The sequence below is a fragment of the Lissotriton helveticus genome, chromosome 5_1, assembly GCF_964261635.1.
Source record: "Lissotriton helveticus chromosome 5_1, aLisHel1.1, whole genome shotgun sequence".
Taxonomy (NCBI): domain Eukaryota; kingdom Metazoa; phylum Chordata; class Amphibia; order Caudata; family Salamandridae; genus Lissotriton; species Lissotriton helveticus.
The window spans coordinates 369,511,961-369,528,113 of NC_136065.1; the positions used below are offsets into that span (position 1 = coordinate 369,511,961).

Genomic DNA, 16,153 nt, shown 5'->3' on the forward strand with positions numbered 1-16,153 from the left:
TCAATCCCAGCCTCCCCCTTGATGTGAACACTGAGCCGGACCGGCGCTAACCAGTACGTTGTACAACTGTTCTCCCTTGGTGTTCCGTATCGCCCTGAGTGGCTGGCAGAGGAGGACTGGGAGGCTCTGTGGACCCTTTGGCGGACCAGTTAGAGGAACCGGACTGGAGAGAGGAGATGGGTGAGGCCAGTGGTCTGGACACCTCTGCAGATCTTAGCATGCTATCTCCCCTTACCGTGGCTACAGAGGAGGGTGCATCTTACGCAGTGGTGTTGCATAGGGCAGCTGAGGCCTTAAACCTTGAGCTTCTTACGGTGGCAGTCAGGACTAACCTCCTGACTGAAGTGCTTCAGTTGGCAACGACCTCTTCCGAGGCCCTGCTGCCGTTCAATGAGGCCCGTACAGATATCCTTTTAGGCACTTGGTCCAAGTGCAACACAGGGGCTCCTGTGGACAGGATGATTGCCCAATGCCACCGCCCGGCCGACCCCATTTTCCTCTCCCAACACCCCCACCCCTGAGAGCTTGGTGGTCCAAGCCCCGAATTCCAAGGGCGCATTCCCTACAGCACCACCTGATGGGGAATCCAAGAAGCTGGACCATCTTGGGAAGAAAAGGTTTTCTTCCTCCAGCTTAGGACTGCAGTCGGGGAACACTGTATGTCTCTTGGGCTGTTACTTCCACTCTGTGTGGGTCACAGTTGCGCAGGTGCTGCTGCAGTGCCTCGAGGAGGCCCGGGCCGTGCTCTCCCGTGCAGTGGCCGAAGGGAGGGATGCGGCAAAGTTCGCCATCCGATGTGGGCTGGACACTGCCAACTCGCACATCTACGTCAGTCCACTGGCTTCTCGGGTGATGTCCAACGTACACTTGGACATGCCCTTTGATGGCCGTTGCCTGTTCGGCGACAAAGCAGACAAGGCGCTCAAGAGCTTTAAGGACTCCAAGGCTACGGCCAGGTCCTTGGGCCTAGCTTCCTCCTCTCACCCTGCGAAGTCTGTTTTTCGCCCCTTTTGTGGCTATGAAAGGTGCGCCCCGCCACGTTCCACCCGAGCCACAGGCCTGCGCAAGCTGTCCAGCCTCTGCGTGGCTGGGGACATGGGACCCACCGTCATGGGTCTGGGGGCCAGCGGGTAGACCAGTCCACCAACTACCCCTCTGCAGCAGCCTCCAAGCCCTCCTTGTCTGACCTTTCAGGGTCACCAGTCGCCAGTGGGTGGCAAGATTCTCCATTACCTCCCCCACTGGCTCAACATCATGTCTGACAAGTGGGTTTTGCAGATAGTCCGAAAGGGCTACACCCTCCCCTTCAAGACTACCCTTCCATCCATGCCACCTCAATGCCATCGCATGTCTGAGATTCACCTGGCCCTTCTCCAACAGGAAGTTACGTCCCTCTTGGCCAAGGGAGCCATTGAGCGAGTTCCTGTCCCAGAAGTAGGTGGTTTGGTATTCCCACTACTTTCTGGTGCCCAAGAAAGACAAGGGCCTGCGTCCTATCTTTGACTCCAAGAATGTCAACCTCTTCCTCCAGAAGGAGATGTTCAAAATGTTGACACTGGCTCAGGTCCTGTCTGCCCTTGCCCCTGGAGACAGGATGGTAGCGTTGGAGTTGGAGGATGCTTATTTTCACATCCCTGTCCTGCGGGCCCATCGGCGTTACCTACTCTGACTCCGAACAGGTGCATGAGGGATGCCCGGTTTCAAGGCCTGCGGTCCCTGTAACAGATTAATGTCTGTGACGGATCCAAACCACATGTGCCTCTTTTGCCTGGAGCGCGAACATTACCCCAAGTCGTGCTCCGACTGTCAGTTGTTGACGCCGAAGGCTTTGCGTAAGCGGTCCCGAAAGCTGCTTGCCGACAGTCGGCTCCACGCCGTTCGAGGCCCTGGTGGAGAGGGAGGTCAAGGGACTGGTCGCAGAGCCACCACCATTCCAGTTCGAAATCATCAAAGTCTTCGCACTAGGGGTCGGGTAAGTCGGAGCATAAGAAGTTTAAGAGGCATTGTCGCTCTTCGACTTCTCTTCGTCTGTCGGCTGATCCGACAAGGCACGCGGGTGGTGGCACTCCCGCTGCTCCGCGCACGGAGCCTGAAGGGTTGACTTAAAACTTCCCTCACTTTCCGAGACCCAGAGCAACCTCCACCCAGCTTTGTACATTCTACAAAGCGATGCATGCCATCTTTGTGTGGACCCAACTGTGAGAAGTTGGCCTGATATATGATGCTCACTAGTTCTAGTGATCACCTTGTATCAGTCCAAACAACCCTTATGGTGATTGGTTGTAAGTCAACCTTCTAGACCAGCTATCCTAATGGTAGCATGGACAAAGCAGTCTTAGGCTAAACTCTTTTGGCATGTGAAGCCAGCTGTTTTACCACATATAACTCCTTGAATACCAGATGAAAGGACACCACAGAGGTTGTTATAAAAATAAACAGTATATTTATTAATAACAAACACCTCTAAACTCTTTATGAGGTCAGAAGGCTAAGCACATGACAATCTCTTAGGAAAAATATGATAAGTTGCACAAAATTACAATGGTGCCCTAGGGGAACGGCAAACCATATACTAAGTAAATGGAATGTGAACGTCGATAAAAGGAATGGAGCTGTCCAGAGGCTGTAGGATCGCTGGGACTACGCTATCCTAGCTTTAGGTAAGTAATAGGAGGCCCACGGAACGCGTGTGCAGAGTGTGAACTCACACGCGAGATGCGTAACAACGTCTATGGACAGTACAGTTCAAGTAAAAGGTAAGTACGGACAATCCTGACTAGTTAGGACTAAAACGACTGTGGACCTGGACACTTGGAGTCAATCTACCCTTGAGCACCGAAATGCTCTTGTTACCTCACCCACGGGCTGCGGGTGCATAGGTGCAAAGTCGTGTCGGGTTTCGGCGTTGAAGTCTATGGAGCCTGGAGGAAAAGATGCTGCAGGCGACCAGGAGGAAGATGTCCGGTGTGATCCAAGGGTGGATCCGAGATGCTGAAGACCTGAAAGCAGAGGGGACAATGTTCACAGTCACTAGCCAGTGACTGGAGTGGAACCAGGAAGGAACCAGATGTCGTTGTCGCGATCAAGTGAAGAGTGGACGCTTGACTCTGTAGCCACGTGGACCAGGAGGCGTCTTCGACCAGGATGGAGGCACGAGCTGTCCCACGCAGTCTCTCGCTGTCGGCGGTGTCTGTTCCGGATTCGGCGTCAACAGGCCTTGGCAAAGGCAACCCATGCGGTGAGTGGAAAAGGCGCCCGGTGCGGACTAGGAGAGTCCGGGGTGCCCCTCTTTTGGAAGGGAGCAAGGGCCAGTCTGGAGCAACCAGACCAGCGGTGAAGATTTCAAGGTTCGTCGTCTAGGAGGCCACTAGCCAGCCGGCAAGTGACTAGGCAACGCGTCGAGCAGCAAACCAGCAGAAGGGCCCCACGCAGATCTCGTGGAAGCTGGAGGGCTGATCTTTGGTGCAGGAGCTGCTCGGGGCTGGGGCTTCTCCATCCCCAAAGCACTTGGTCGAGTTTACCTCGGGAGTCGTGCTGGAAGCGAAGTGCAGTTTCTTTCAAGATGGCCGGTCCCACGTGTCTCGTCGCACCCACGGGTCTTAGCTTTGCTGCAGATGTGAGTTGAGGTCGGAGAGGTCTGGGAATCCGGGTCTCGTCGGGCTCTGAAGTCTGGATCCTCGAGGGAAGACGACAAAGTGAAGCCGCGGGACGCTTGATGGTGCCTGCAGTTGCAGGGTGGACACTCCTTGCCCACAAGGGAGATTCTTCAGTCTTCTGTGGAGCAGAACGTCGAAGTCCAGAGTTTCTTCTTGTAAAGTTGTTCAGGATAATCTAATCTGGAATGGGACCAGCTCCTACCTTTATTCTCCTAAAGGGGGCTGCACTACTGACTAGGTCCCTCCCCTGGGTGGGACCAGGAAGGGGGGTGGCTACACCCCCTATCCTTTGTCCGGTTTCGCGCCAGAGCTGGGGCAGGGATGCCCCAGCAACTGGTTTGAACCGGTGTATGCACAGGACACCTTGTGTGCCCCAGGCATGTCTCATTCCTTTCAGGCCTCCCTACCTCAATACACAAAATCCTGTCTGGGGTGGTGCTAGCACCTCCCAAGGCAGGAAACCCTTTATCCAAGCCTCCCTCGCTGGAAGGACTCCCAGCAGCAGGAGGTCAGACTTGTGTCTGTGGTGGCAGCATCCATTTTGTGATGCCAAGGCTCGAGTTAACTTTAACCGGGATTCTCAGTTACATACATGTCGTGTCCCTCTAGAAGGGTGGAATGCTACCCCCGTTGCCAGAATTGGCGAGGGGGTAGTATTCCAATTCGTATGACACCTTACTCGACATGTTTTGATAATGTTATACCAGAGTTAGCATTTAACCGCGAGGATTATAATGCACTTAAGAGTATATGGTATAGCATTATCATGGAACAGCTATTAGGACTTGGTTCCGCAAGCTGCAGACGGGCTCAGCTCATGCCAGAGCACCATCTCACATAATTCCAAGCACTCTGCCTTCAGGATTGATAAGGCCTGCCATAGGAGTGACTGATAGGAATATATGTGTCCCTTTTAGGGTTAGATATAGGTATACTATATCTACAGCAAAGGGTGAATACACCACCTTGCCCCAGCTGTCGTGCAGCCAGTTGTGTCAGTTTTAGATGGCCAGCCAGGGGTGGCATAATACATGCTTCAGCCCCTGGTAGGCCCTGGGTACACCTATGCCCTGGATACCTAAGGTACACTGTACAGGGACTGATGAGGTGGCCCAGTACCAATTGGTAAATGCACCTAAAGTACATGGTTGTCAATTTAGAGAGAGAACATCTAGGCTGTGGGTCTGATTAGCAGGCCCACAGCTAGGGAAAGTCGTAAACCAGTGAAGCAAAAAGCAAAAAGCAAAAATCTGGGGTGACCATAAGATTGCAGACCCCACTCTCCTACACCAACCCACCGGCGTGCCTTTGGGCCCTGCGGTCTCGGTTGGGGGGCCTTGGTCTTTGCTGCCGGCGGCTCCGGCCCCAGAGCCGCAGGCTTCCCCTTGGATCCAGGCCTGGATCCGGATCTGCGCAGGTCGACACCTCCATCGGCGCCGCTTCCTACGGTACCATTACCGTGTTCGGCGCCGGTAGGCTCCCTGGCCAGCATCGACCCGGCCTCCTTCCCGACGTGGACACGGAGCCGGGGATCCAGTGCCGGGTGGGGATTTCGTGCCCCTGTTCACTCCTGGGGTCCCTTTCCAACTACAGTGGCACCTAGAGGATGATGAGGACTGGAGAGGAACTGGGGGATGCCAGTGGTCTTGACACTTCACCCGACAGTGGCATGTTGTCTCCTCCTACTGTGGCTAGGGAGGAGGGAGCGTCATACACTGTGGTGTTGCGTAGGGTGGCCGAGGCTCTCAACCTCGAGCTTCCTACGGTGGTGGTCAGGACTAACCTCCTGACTGAGGTGCTTCAACCGGAGGCGAGCTCTTCGGAGCCCCTGCCACCTTTTAATGAGGCCCTCACCGACGTCCTTTTGGGCACGTGGTACAGGCCCAACATGGGGGCTCCCGAGGACAGGATGATCGCCGGACACCACCGCCCGGCTCTGGGCAGCCCCACTTTCCTCTCCCAACACCCCACCTCGCAGAGCTTGGTGGTCCAAGCCTCCACCTCTAAAAGCGCCTTCCTTACCGCTCCACCGGAAAGGGAATCCAAGAAGCTGGACCATCTTGGCAAGAAAATGTTCTCTTCTGCCAGCTTAGGACTGCAGTCCGTAAACACCGCATGTCTCTTGGGCCGTTATTCACAATCGGTGTGTGATACGGTGGCGCAAGTGCTGCCTCAGTGTCTGGAGGAGTCCTGGGCAGTGCTCTCCCAGTCTGTCACCGCCAGGAGAAATGAAGCAAAGTTTACGACACCGCAGACTCTCTGGGCAAGACCATTTCAACGTCTGCAGTGCTTCGCCTTGATGGACATGCCCTTTGATTGCCGTCGCCTTTTTGGAGACAAAGTAGACAACACCCTACAGTGCTTCAATGACTCTCGGGCAATGGCCAAGTCCTTGGGCCTCTCCTCCTGTCCGGTGCAGTCTGCTTTTCGCCCCTTTCGTGGCTACAGATAGGGTGCCCCCTACGTCCCACCCAGTGCCACAGGTTGCAGCAAGTTACCCAACCTTCCCGGGGACGTGGAAACAACTGGCAAGGTTCCGGGGGCCAGTAGGCGAGCCAGTCCACCAAACCCCCCCCCACCCCCATCCCTCCGCCCCCCTTGCATCAGCCTCAAAACCCTTCTAGTCTGACCTTTCGGGCCCATCAAACGCCAGTGGGCAGCAGGATGCTTAATCGCCTCCCCCACTGGTGCACCATCCCTTTGGACAGGTAGGTTTTGCAAATAGTCAGAGGGGCTACTCCCTCCTCTTCGAGACTACCCCTCCAACCATGCCAACGCGATACCACTGCATGTCGGAGGATCATCTGGCTCTCCTCCAGCAGGAAGTTATGGCTTTCTTGGCCAAGGGAGCCATCCAGAGCGTTCCTGTCCCAGAAGTAGGTTGTGGTTGTTACTCCCACTACTTTCTGGTTCCCAAGAAGGACATGGGCCTGCGTCTTATCTTGGACCTCAGGGACGTAATTCACTTCCTCCGGAAGGAGAAGTTCAAGATGCTGACTCGGGCTCAGGCCCTGGCTGCCCTCGACCCGCAAGACTGGATCGTAGCGTTGGACTTGCAGGACGCTTATTTTCACATCCCCCTCCTGCCGGCCCTCCGCGTTACCAGCGGTTCACGGTAGGCCATGAGCACGCTCAGTTCACTGTGCTGCCCTTTGGCCTTAACAGAGCCCCTCGGGTGTTCACGAAAGTGATGGTGGTGGTCGCAGCTCATCTGCGCAGATCAGGGGTTTCATTCTTCCCCTATCTCGACGACTAGCTGTTGAAGGCGGGCTTGCCCCAGGCAGTCGTCCCCCACCTCCAGACTTCGGCCGATCTCCTCCAATGTACCGAAGTCGCACTGGATTCCCTCTCAGAAGCTTTTCTTCATTGGAGTGGTTCTGGAGACGACGCAGTTTCAGGTCTATCCTCCAGAACATCAAGTCCGCGACGTTCGGGCTATGATTCCGATCTTTTAGCCTCTTTCCCGGGTTTCGGTCACAATGACCCTGAGGCTGCTGTGCCCCATGGCCTCCTGCATCCTGCTGATCAATCATGCCAGGTGGCATATGCCGGCTCTGCAGTGGGACCTGAAGTTCTAGTGGGCGCAGCACGAGGGGAATCTGTCTGATTGTGTCCAGATCGCTGAGGGCGCTGCTCGACAACTACATTGGTGGCTTACGACCCAGGATTGGGTCAATGGCAGATCCCGCTCCCTTCTCTAAACAGAACACACAGTGATAACGGATGCCTCCCTTCTGGGATGGTCCTGCCACATGGGAGAGGCGGATATCAGAGGCCTCTGTTCTCTGGCAGAGTCCGGGTGTCACATCAACCTTCTGGAGCTCCGGGCGATTCGTCTTGCACTGAAGGCATTCCTTCCCTCTGTCCGGAGAAGAGAAGTGGAGGTGTTCACGGACAACACCACTGCCATGTGCTATTGCAACAAACAGGGCGGGGTGGGGTTGTGGGCCCTATGTCAGGTGTCCTCCGCCTCTGGATATGGCTGCAACATCATGGCATTTCCTTGGTGGTACAACACCTGGCAGGTTCTCTGAACGCCAGGGCGGATGAACTCAGCCGCAGGTGTATGATTAATCACGAATGGCGTCTTCACTCAAAGGTGGTGCAAGGTCTCTTTCAACAGTGGGGAGAGCCTTGGTTAGATCTGTTCGCTACTGAAGAGAACAAGCATTGTCAACAATTCTGTGCGTTGGGATTTCCATTGCGGCACACGCTCTGCGACGCTTTTCGTCGCGAGCGGAGTTGCTGTCTGTTGTAAGTCTTTCCGCCTATACCACTTCTGCCCAGAGTGCTGAAGATCAGGCGCGACCGAGCCCAAGTCATTCTTGTGGCTCCGGATTGGGCACGGAGCGTCTGGTATCCCGAGCTGCTCCATATGGCAATCGATCCTCAGATCAGACTGCCTCTTTGGGAGGATCTTCTGTCACAGAAGCAGGGGACGGTCCTCCACCCGAACTTGTCCAGTCTCCACCTCCATGCGTGGAGATTGAGTGCATGCAGTTGACTTCTTTCGACCTGCCTCCCGAAGTTTGTGACGTAATCTTGGCAGCCGGGCGTCCCTCCACAAAGACAGTATAAGCCTGCAGGTGGAACAAGTTTGTGGCATGGTACACAGCAAAGGCTGTGGATCCCCTTTCTGCCCCTCTTTCTAAGGTACTCTTGTTCCTTCTTTCTTTAGCCCAGCAGGGCTCTGCTCTGGGCACTATCGAGGGCTACCTTTCAGCCATCTCTGCCTCCCTTCGGCTGCCGGATCAGCCTTTTTTTTCAAGTCCCCGGTAGTTAACCGTTACTTAAAAGGCTTAACACTTCTTTTTCCTCCTATCCCTTTCGTTATGCCTCAGTGGGACTTGAATCTTATTTATTGTGCGCTCCCTTTGAGCGGCTTCATAACTGTCCTTTACGTCTCTTGACTCTTAAGACTGCTTTCCTGGTAGCCATCACTTCTGCTAGAAGGGTGAGTGAGCTTCAGGCTCTTTCATTAAAGCCTACTCTTTTGTCTGTTTATCCAGACAAGGTGGTTCTCCGGACCCGTCCATCCTTTCTTCCTAAGGTGGTCATTGCCTTCCACATCAGTCAGACCATTACTTTGCCCACCTTCTTTCTGCCTCCACATCCTTCAAAGGAAGAAGAGAGGCTCCACTGTCTGGATTTAAAACGTACGCTCCCTTTCTATCTGGATCGCATAAAACAGTTTGAGGTAGATGATCAACTTTTTGTTCAAAGAAGGGTCAAAGAAGGGTTGTTCCGTACACAAACGCACCATTTCTCTATGGGATGTGTTGTGTATTAAGGCTTTGTTACTCTTTAGCTATAAACGAGCCTCAAGTCGGGCTTCACGTTCACTCCACCAGGGCGAGGGCAGCCACTACTGCCTTGGGAAGGGGAGTGCCTCTGAATGACATCTGTTTCTTTCAGATGCACAAGTTACTTACCTTCGGTAACAATATATCTGTAAGAACATTAGTTAGTTATAGATTCCTTACCGCCCCACCCATCCTCCCTGTTCTGCAAACTGATTTCTAGGGTTAAGGACATCCTTTCAGGGCCCTAGTTTTGTGCTCCATTGGTAAATGTCTTGCATGGATCTGCGTTTCTGGCGCTGAAAGTTGCGTACAGAACTGACGTCAGCGCGTGAGGGCGGCGTCTAATTAGCTGCCACAACGTCATCCCGGTGACCGCGACGACAGACGCGGAGCCAACTGACGCCACCTTCCGACGCGCAGAAGTACTGCTGATGAAAAATCTTCTGGATCCAGTCTGCGGGTAATTCTAGGGTAAGGAATCTATAACTAACTCATTTTTTTCTTACAGATATATCATTACGAAGGTAAGTAACTTGTGTGTCAGGAGGCATTTCGTCTCAGGAAGTGACTGGAACATCTGGGCATTTCCCTGGTGGTACAACACCTGGCAGGCTCCCTGAACGCCAGGGCAGACAAACTCAGCCGCTGGTGCATTATGGATCACTAATTACATCTTCACTTGGAGGTTGTGCAAGGTCTCTTTCAGCGGTGGGGAGAGCCTTAGTTACATCTATTCGCCACCTAAGAGAACGCGCAATGTGAGCAGTTCTGCTCTTTGCAGTTTCCAAGGTGGCACTCGCTCCACGATGCTTTTCGTCGTGAGTGGATTTGCGGTCTTCTATACGTCTTTCGGCCTATACCACTTCTACACAGAGTGCTGAAGAAGCGTGACCAGGCCCAAGTCATTCTTTTGGCCCCGACTGGAGTGTGGTATCCCGAGCTCTTACAAATGGCCATAGATCCTCCTATCAGACTGCTCCGTCGGGAGAATCTTCTGTCGCAGCAGCAGGGCACGGTCATCCACCCTAACCTGCCCAGCCTCCACCTCCTTGAGTGGAGATTGAGTGGCGACAGTTGACAGCTTTCGACCTTCCTCCCGAAGTCTGTAATGTTATCTTGGCAGCCAGGCGTCCTTCCACCAAAACGATACATGTATGTAGATGGAACAAATTTGTGACATGGTGCGCAGCAAAGGCTGTGGATGCCCTTTCTGCTCCCCTTTCCGAGGTTCTCCTCTTCATTTTTCTCTGGCCCAGCAGGGCTCTGCTCTGGACACTTTAAAAAGCCTTCTTTAGGCCATTTTAGCCTTTATTCGGCTTCCTTATCAGCCTTCTATTTTTCCCTATTGTATATTGCTTCCTTAAGGGCATTACTCAGTTGTTTACCCCACTTCCTGTCCTAATGCCCCAGTGGGACTTGATCATGGTTCTTTCCTACCTCATGTGCACTCCTTTTGAGCCGCTGGATAACTGTCCTCTCAGACTTCTGGCACTTAAAACTGCCTTTCTGGTCGCCATCACCTCTGCTCACAGGATGAGTGAGCTTCAGGCTCTTTCTTCAAAACCTCCTTTCCTGGCTGTTCATCAGGACAAAGTTATCCTTCACACTAGGCCTCCTTTCCTTCCAAAAGTGGTTACCTTTTTCCACATAGGACAGACCATCACTTTTCCCACCTTCTTCCCGCCTGCAGTCTTCTAAAGAGGAGAGGCTCCACTGTCTGGATCCAAAGCATGCACTTTCATTCTATCTGGATTGCACAAAACCATTCCGGGTGGATGACCAGCTCTTTGTTGGCTATGTGGGCTCCAAGAAATGTTGGGCCAAGCAAAAACGAACCATCTCTCGATTGTTCGTTCTTTGCATCAGTCTGCTATTCCTTAGCAAAAAAGGCACCTCCAGTGGGGTTGCGTGCCCATTCCACCAGGGCGACAGCAGCTACTACTGCTTTGGGACGTGGAGTCCCCCTTCATGACATCTGTCAGGCAGCTACGTGGGGTTCATCGCACACGTTTACCAAGCACTACTTCCTGGACAGCCAAGCTCAGAGAGACGCTACTTTGGCCTTTCAGTTCTCCAGGACTTTCTAGGGTGAACTTGGTTCGCAGACCCTCATCCGGAGTTGGTATTCCTGGGGTATCCATTCTAAGGTGAGTGATTCATAACTAATTGTCTCTTTCAGATGAACAAGTTACTTACCTGCGGTAACGATATATCTGTAAGAGACTTTGATTAGTTATGGATTCCAGACCACCCAACCAATGCTACCCGTTCTGCGAACTGACTTCTAGGTTAAGAGACTTCCCTTCTGGGCCCTAGTTTTGTGTGCCAGTGGTCAGTGTCTTGCATGGCTCTGCGCTTCCGCTGTGGAATTTCGTGTAAAGAACTGACGTGAGCACGCAGGGGTGGCATCTTAGTAGATACCGCAACGTCATTCCGGCAACTACGACGCGAACAACGGAGTTGACTGGCGCCACCCACCAATGCGCAGGGGTACTGCTGAAGAAAAATTCTCCGGATCCAGTCTGACGCCTGGGGGTAATTCTAAAGTGAGGAATCAATAACTAATCTGTCTTTACAGATTTATCGTTACCGATGGTAACTAACTTGTTTGATATGCAAAACATGAGAGAACATCCAGGAATTGATGGAGGATAGACCTTGTGAAGGAAATAAAGTTGTGAATCGTCAGCATATGAATCGTATGTTAGACTGAAAGAGGAGGAACAAGTTAAAATGTATTTTCTTTCTTTTAAAAATGGTATAAATAAAGTTAAAAAAAAAAATAGGATGCAGTACATAAAAAACTTTATCAAAATAAAAAAAAAGAATGAAAGAGGAGATTATCGAGAAGACATGTAAAAAAGAACCGAGGGCCAAAGACCAAATCCATTCTATCTCATGGTGAAGTGGTAAAAAAGAAGAGGCTGAGCTACCCAAATGCAACCTATTAGAAAGATTGGAAGAGGTACAAAAAGGAGGGGTGCTAGAAAATTAAGAGAATAGTACAAAGAAAGGATAGGATGAGCTATTTATTCGAATGTGGCAGACGTGTCAGTGGTCAGTAGGTAAGACTAGCTTTCAAGGCAGGCTCAGTGGAGGAGGGTTGGACATTGCAAACAAAGATCTCTCAGTAGTGTGCCAGATGGAATCCTGAATGCAGAGATGTTGGAGTACAGTATAAGAAAGCTGATGGTAGATGATGCACAATTTATTCTATAACATTTTAGCGATAAAAATGTAAAGAGGTTGAACGTTTAAGAGCAGTGTATGGGTAAGGGAATATTTTTAAGAAAGGAGGGAATAGTGGTGTACTTGAAGGAAATTATTCAGAATCCTGTGGCAAAAGACAGCTTAAGATTAGAAAATTGAAGATAATAAAGAAATGGTATAGTTGTGGAGAAAAAGGGATAGTAAGACACTGCAATAGGTATTTTACCAGCGGCATTGAGGCCTACGCATTGCTGCTATGAGCAGACATTTCCCTTGCCCGGGTCTTAACTGTTCTCATTTCCCTGACCTTTCAGGGTACTGCTTGGTTTTCCTCTTGCTACCTTTCCCTTGCACAGTGGCATTGACTACTTAATTTACTTTGATAGTGGCATCTACACATGTGATTGACATTCTTCTAGCACAGTAGAATGACCTTTTGAATGATTATTTAACTCCTTTTGTCTTTGATTTCTCATTCCAGGACTGTCATGTTCTGACATTCAGTAGCTCTGGTTCGGTCTCTGACCACTTGGTGCTGCACCCTCAGCTGGCTACAGGAAACTTCATCATCAAAGCAGTATGGCTGCCAGGATCCCAGACTGAACTGGCTATAGTCACAGCTGACTTTGTCAAGGTAGGTTTCTTGGATAAATCGGTTTGATAATAGGCAGCTTTTGATCGAATGCATTTGTGTATAGGGTGCTTTTTTATATTAGTCTGCTCATGTCAGTTATCCTCTCTGCTTTGTTGTTGATATTGCCTCGAATTTTCAGGTCTTCAGCTACTTGTTTGTAGATAGATTGCTGTTCTTTTCTCCTCCTTCCTCCAGTAAGAATTGACTCAGTTTGCATTATTTCAGGTTTACAACCTTTCATCGGATGCCCTCAGCCCCACATTTTACTTTCTGCTGCCAAGCTCCAAGATCCGCGATGTTGCTTTTCTTTTCAACGAGGAGGGGAAAAACATCATTGTTATCATGTCCTCAGCTGGCTATGTGTACACACAGCTCATGGAGGAGGCCAGTAGCGCTCAGCACGGGCCCTTCTATGTAACTAATGTACTGGAAGTCAGTCACGAGGACCTTAAGGTAAGACATTTTATCCCTTGTCCATGTTTAATTTCTCCTTCACCTACACCATTCACAGTTCCTTTACAGTTCAAATTTTCCAGTCCCTAGACTGCCTTACACTAGTCCTGGAGAGACTCTTTTGTTGCCCTCATGCCCATCTTTCTCTCACGTTTCCCCTTCTATTCTTTCTTCGCCCTCTTTCTCCGTTTCGCCAAATCCCTGTTTTCTACCCCTAATATTTCCCTCTCATTTCTTCATGCACCTCCTCTCCCCTTGCCACACCCTTTTGGTGAGCTAGACTTTTTTGTTTTTTTCCCCGCACTATTGTTGGGTCAAAAAAGTAATTGAAGATTTTATATATATATATATATATATATATATATATATATATATATATATATATATATATATATATATATATATATATATATTTCTGTAGTAGGGGATCTCTGTGTATAGTCATAATCTAGTGAATAGTCCCGCCCATGTGTGTGGACCCCGAAGCAATCAAAAATAATCTCTTAAATTGTCAAAAGATTCAGACCTGCACAGACACTTAAGAGAGAATTTAAAGACAGATAATGCAGCCTATATCCACAGGCTACACTGTCCAGTACTTCAACTAGAAATTCCACCAAAAACCCACAAACAGCACAGCCTGTCCAGATTTCTCCACAGAGAAAAACTTTCCTTTACCAGCAAAATCCTCTGGAATGATAGAGAGGAAGGAGTGGACAGACAAGCCCCATAGGCTGCCATTATGTGGCTTAGAACAGGATACTGTGCCTTTAAGAAAACTTTCCAGAACTCTCTCAGTATACCCGAATGCACAGCAGGTCCCTTTTTCTTTCGGTTCTTTTTGAAGGCGTAACACGCCAGACCTGTAGCATTCCTTACATGAATATCTTTCTCCACCGGGGAGGAGGGCGGGCGCTTATGACTATAACAGAGATACCCCTACAACAGAACTGGAGTTACAGGACAGAAACTACTCCTTCTGTAGTAGGGGATCTCTGTGTATAGTCATAATCTAGTGAATAGAATGGCAAGCCCATCCCCACACCAAAGCAGCGTTGGAGAGAAGAGAATTAACACCACTACTGTGCGAACAGATTTCGCAGTGAAGCCTGCCCAACCTGAGCGTCTGTCCTGGCATCAGTGTCCAGACAGTAATGCTTAGCAAAGGTATGGACCGACTTCCAAGTGGCCGCCTTGCAGATTTCTGCAATTGGAACATTACGTAGCAAAGCAGTCGTGGCAGCTTTGCCTCTGGTGGAATGAGCCTTAGGTTTACCCCCTAAGGTCTTATTAGGCTTCTGGTAACACAATTGTATACAGGACACAATCCACCTCGAGATGGACTGTTTAGAGGTGGCAAGACCGGTCCTGACTGATCCATAATTGATAAACAATTGGTCTGACCTACGAATATCTTTGGTTTTATCCAGATAACATTTCAACACCCTCCTAACATCCAGGGAATGCAGGGACCTTTCCGCTGGAGATTAAGGATTCTGAAAAAACGTAGGTAAAGTTATGGTCTGGGTCACATGGAAATCACAGATAACCTTTGGAAGAAATTTAGGGTGAGTATGCCCTTTAAATTCTCTCTTAAGTGTCTGTGCAGGTCTGCATCTTTTGACCACTTAAGAGATTATTTTTGATTGCTCCGGGGTCCACGCACATGGGTGGGACTATTTACTAGATTATGACTAAAACAGAGAAACCCCTTCTACAGAACTGGAGTTACAGGACAGAAATCTCTCTATCTATCCTATCCATCTCTCTATCTATCTATCTATCTATCTATCTATCTATCTATCTATCTATCTATCTATCTATCTATCTATCTCTCTCTCTCTCTCTCTCTCTCTCTCTCTCTCTCTCTCTATCTATCTATCTATCTATCTATCTATCTATCTATCTATCTCTCTCTCTCTATCTATCTATCTATCTATCTATCTCTCTCTCTCTCTCTCTCTCTCTCTCTCTCTCTCTCTCTCTCTCTCTCTCTCTATCTATCTATCTATCTATCTATCTATCTATCTATCTATCTATCTATCTATCTATCTCTCTATCTCTCTATCTCTCTATCTCTCTATCTCTCTATCTCTCTATCTCTCTATCTCTCTATCTCTCTATCTATCTATCTATCTATCTATCTATCTATCTATCTATCTATCTATCTATCTATCTATCTATCTATCTATCTCTCTATCTCTCTCTCTCTCTATCTCTCTCTCTCTCTATCTCTCTATCTATCTATCTATCTATCTATCTATCTATCTATCTATCTATCTATCTATCTATCTATCTATCTATCTATCTATCTTTCCTTCTTTCTTGCCTGCTCTGTTTTTCTCACTTGAACTCAACTGCAGCAAGTATATTTGAGTTGATATCCATTTTGGCTGTACCGTTCTCCAGTAAAGCTTAGCTCTACTGACCGCATAAGCCCATAGTGTACACCCATATTGAGCAAGGGTTCTCCAAAGTGGAGTTGCTTGCCAGTGACAGCAGTTTTTTTCTGTTCCAGAGTCAAAATCCTTTTTAAAATGTATTACCTCTGACAGTCACCATAAAAAGTTGGTTCATCCCACTGTACCTGAGATACCTGGTTTATAGGGCAAGTGTGAATATGTTTATACTGTTTTCACTCTGTGAGTTTATAAATGGTGGTGTCTGTTTGTGATACTGTGTTGCTGCTGCTCCAGATGGTGTCTCCTTGCAGATTGATTTTGTCCACTTGTCAACATGATAAACTAAATGTGCTTTCCTGGAAATGTATTCCTCCTCCTCTTTCTATTCTTCTGTCTGTTGCCTAGCCATAGGCTCTTTCTACTGTTTTTCAACTGAGAGCAACCCACATCTACATATTAAATCGGCTACCCATGTAAAAGGCCACATTTTGGACC

At 49.6% G+C, this 16,153-nt stretch overlaps 1 protein-coding gene across 11 annotated transcripts in view; it reads left to right on the top strand.

Annotated features, from left to right (window-relative positions):
• The window catches only part of UBR4 (ubiquitin protein ligase E3 component n-recognin 4), a 2,329,353-nt gene that overhangs the window by 1,116,261 nt on the left and 1,196,939 nt on the right, over positions 1–16,153 (top strand). For all 11 annotated transcript variants that reach the window (XM_078642504.1, XM_078642505.1, XM_078642507.1 and 8 more), the window contains exons 42-43: positions 12,651–12,803; positions 13,029–13,256. In XM_078642504.1, the coding sequence (XP_078498630.1) occupies positions 12,651–12,803; positions 13,029–13,256 (381 nt within the window). The remainder of the gene's footprint in view (positions 1–12,650; positions 12,804–13,028; positions 13,257–16,153) is intronic.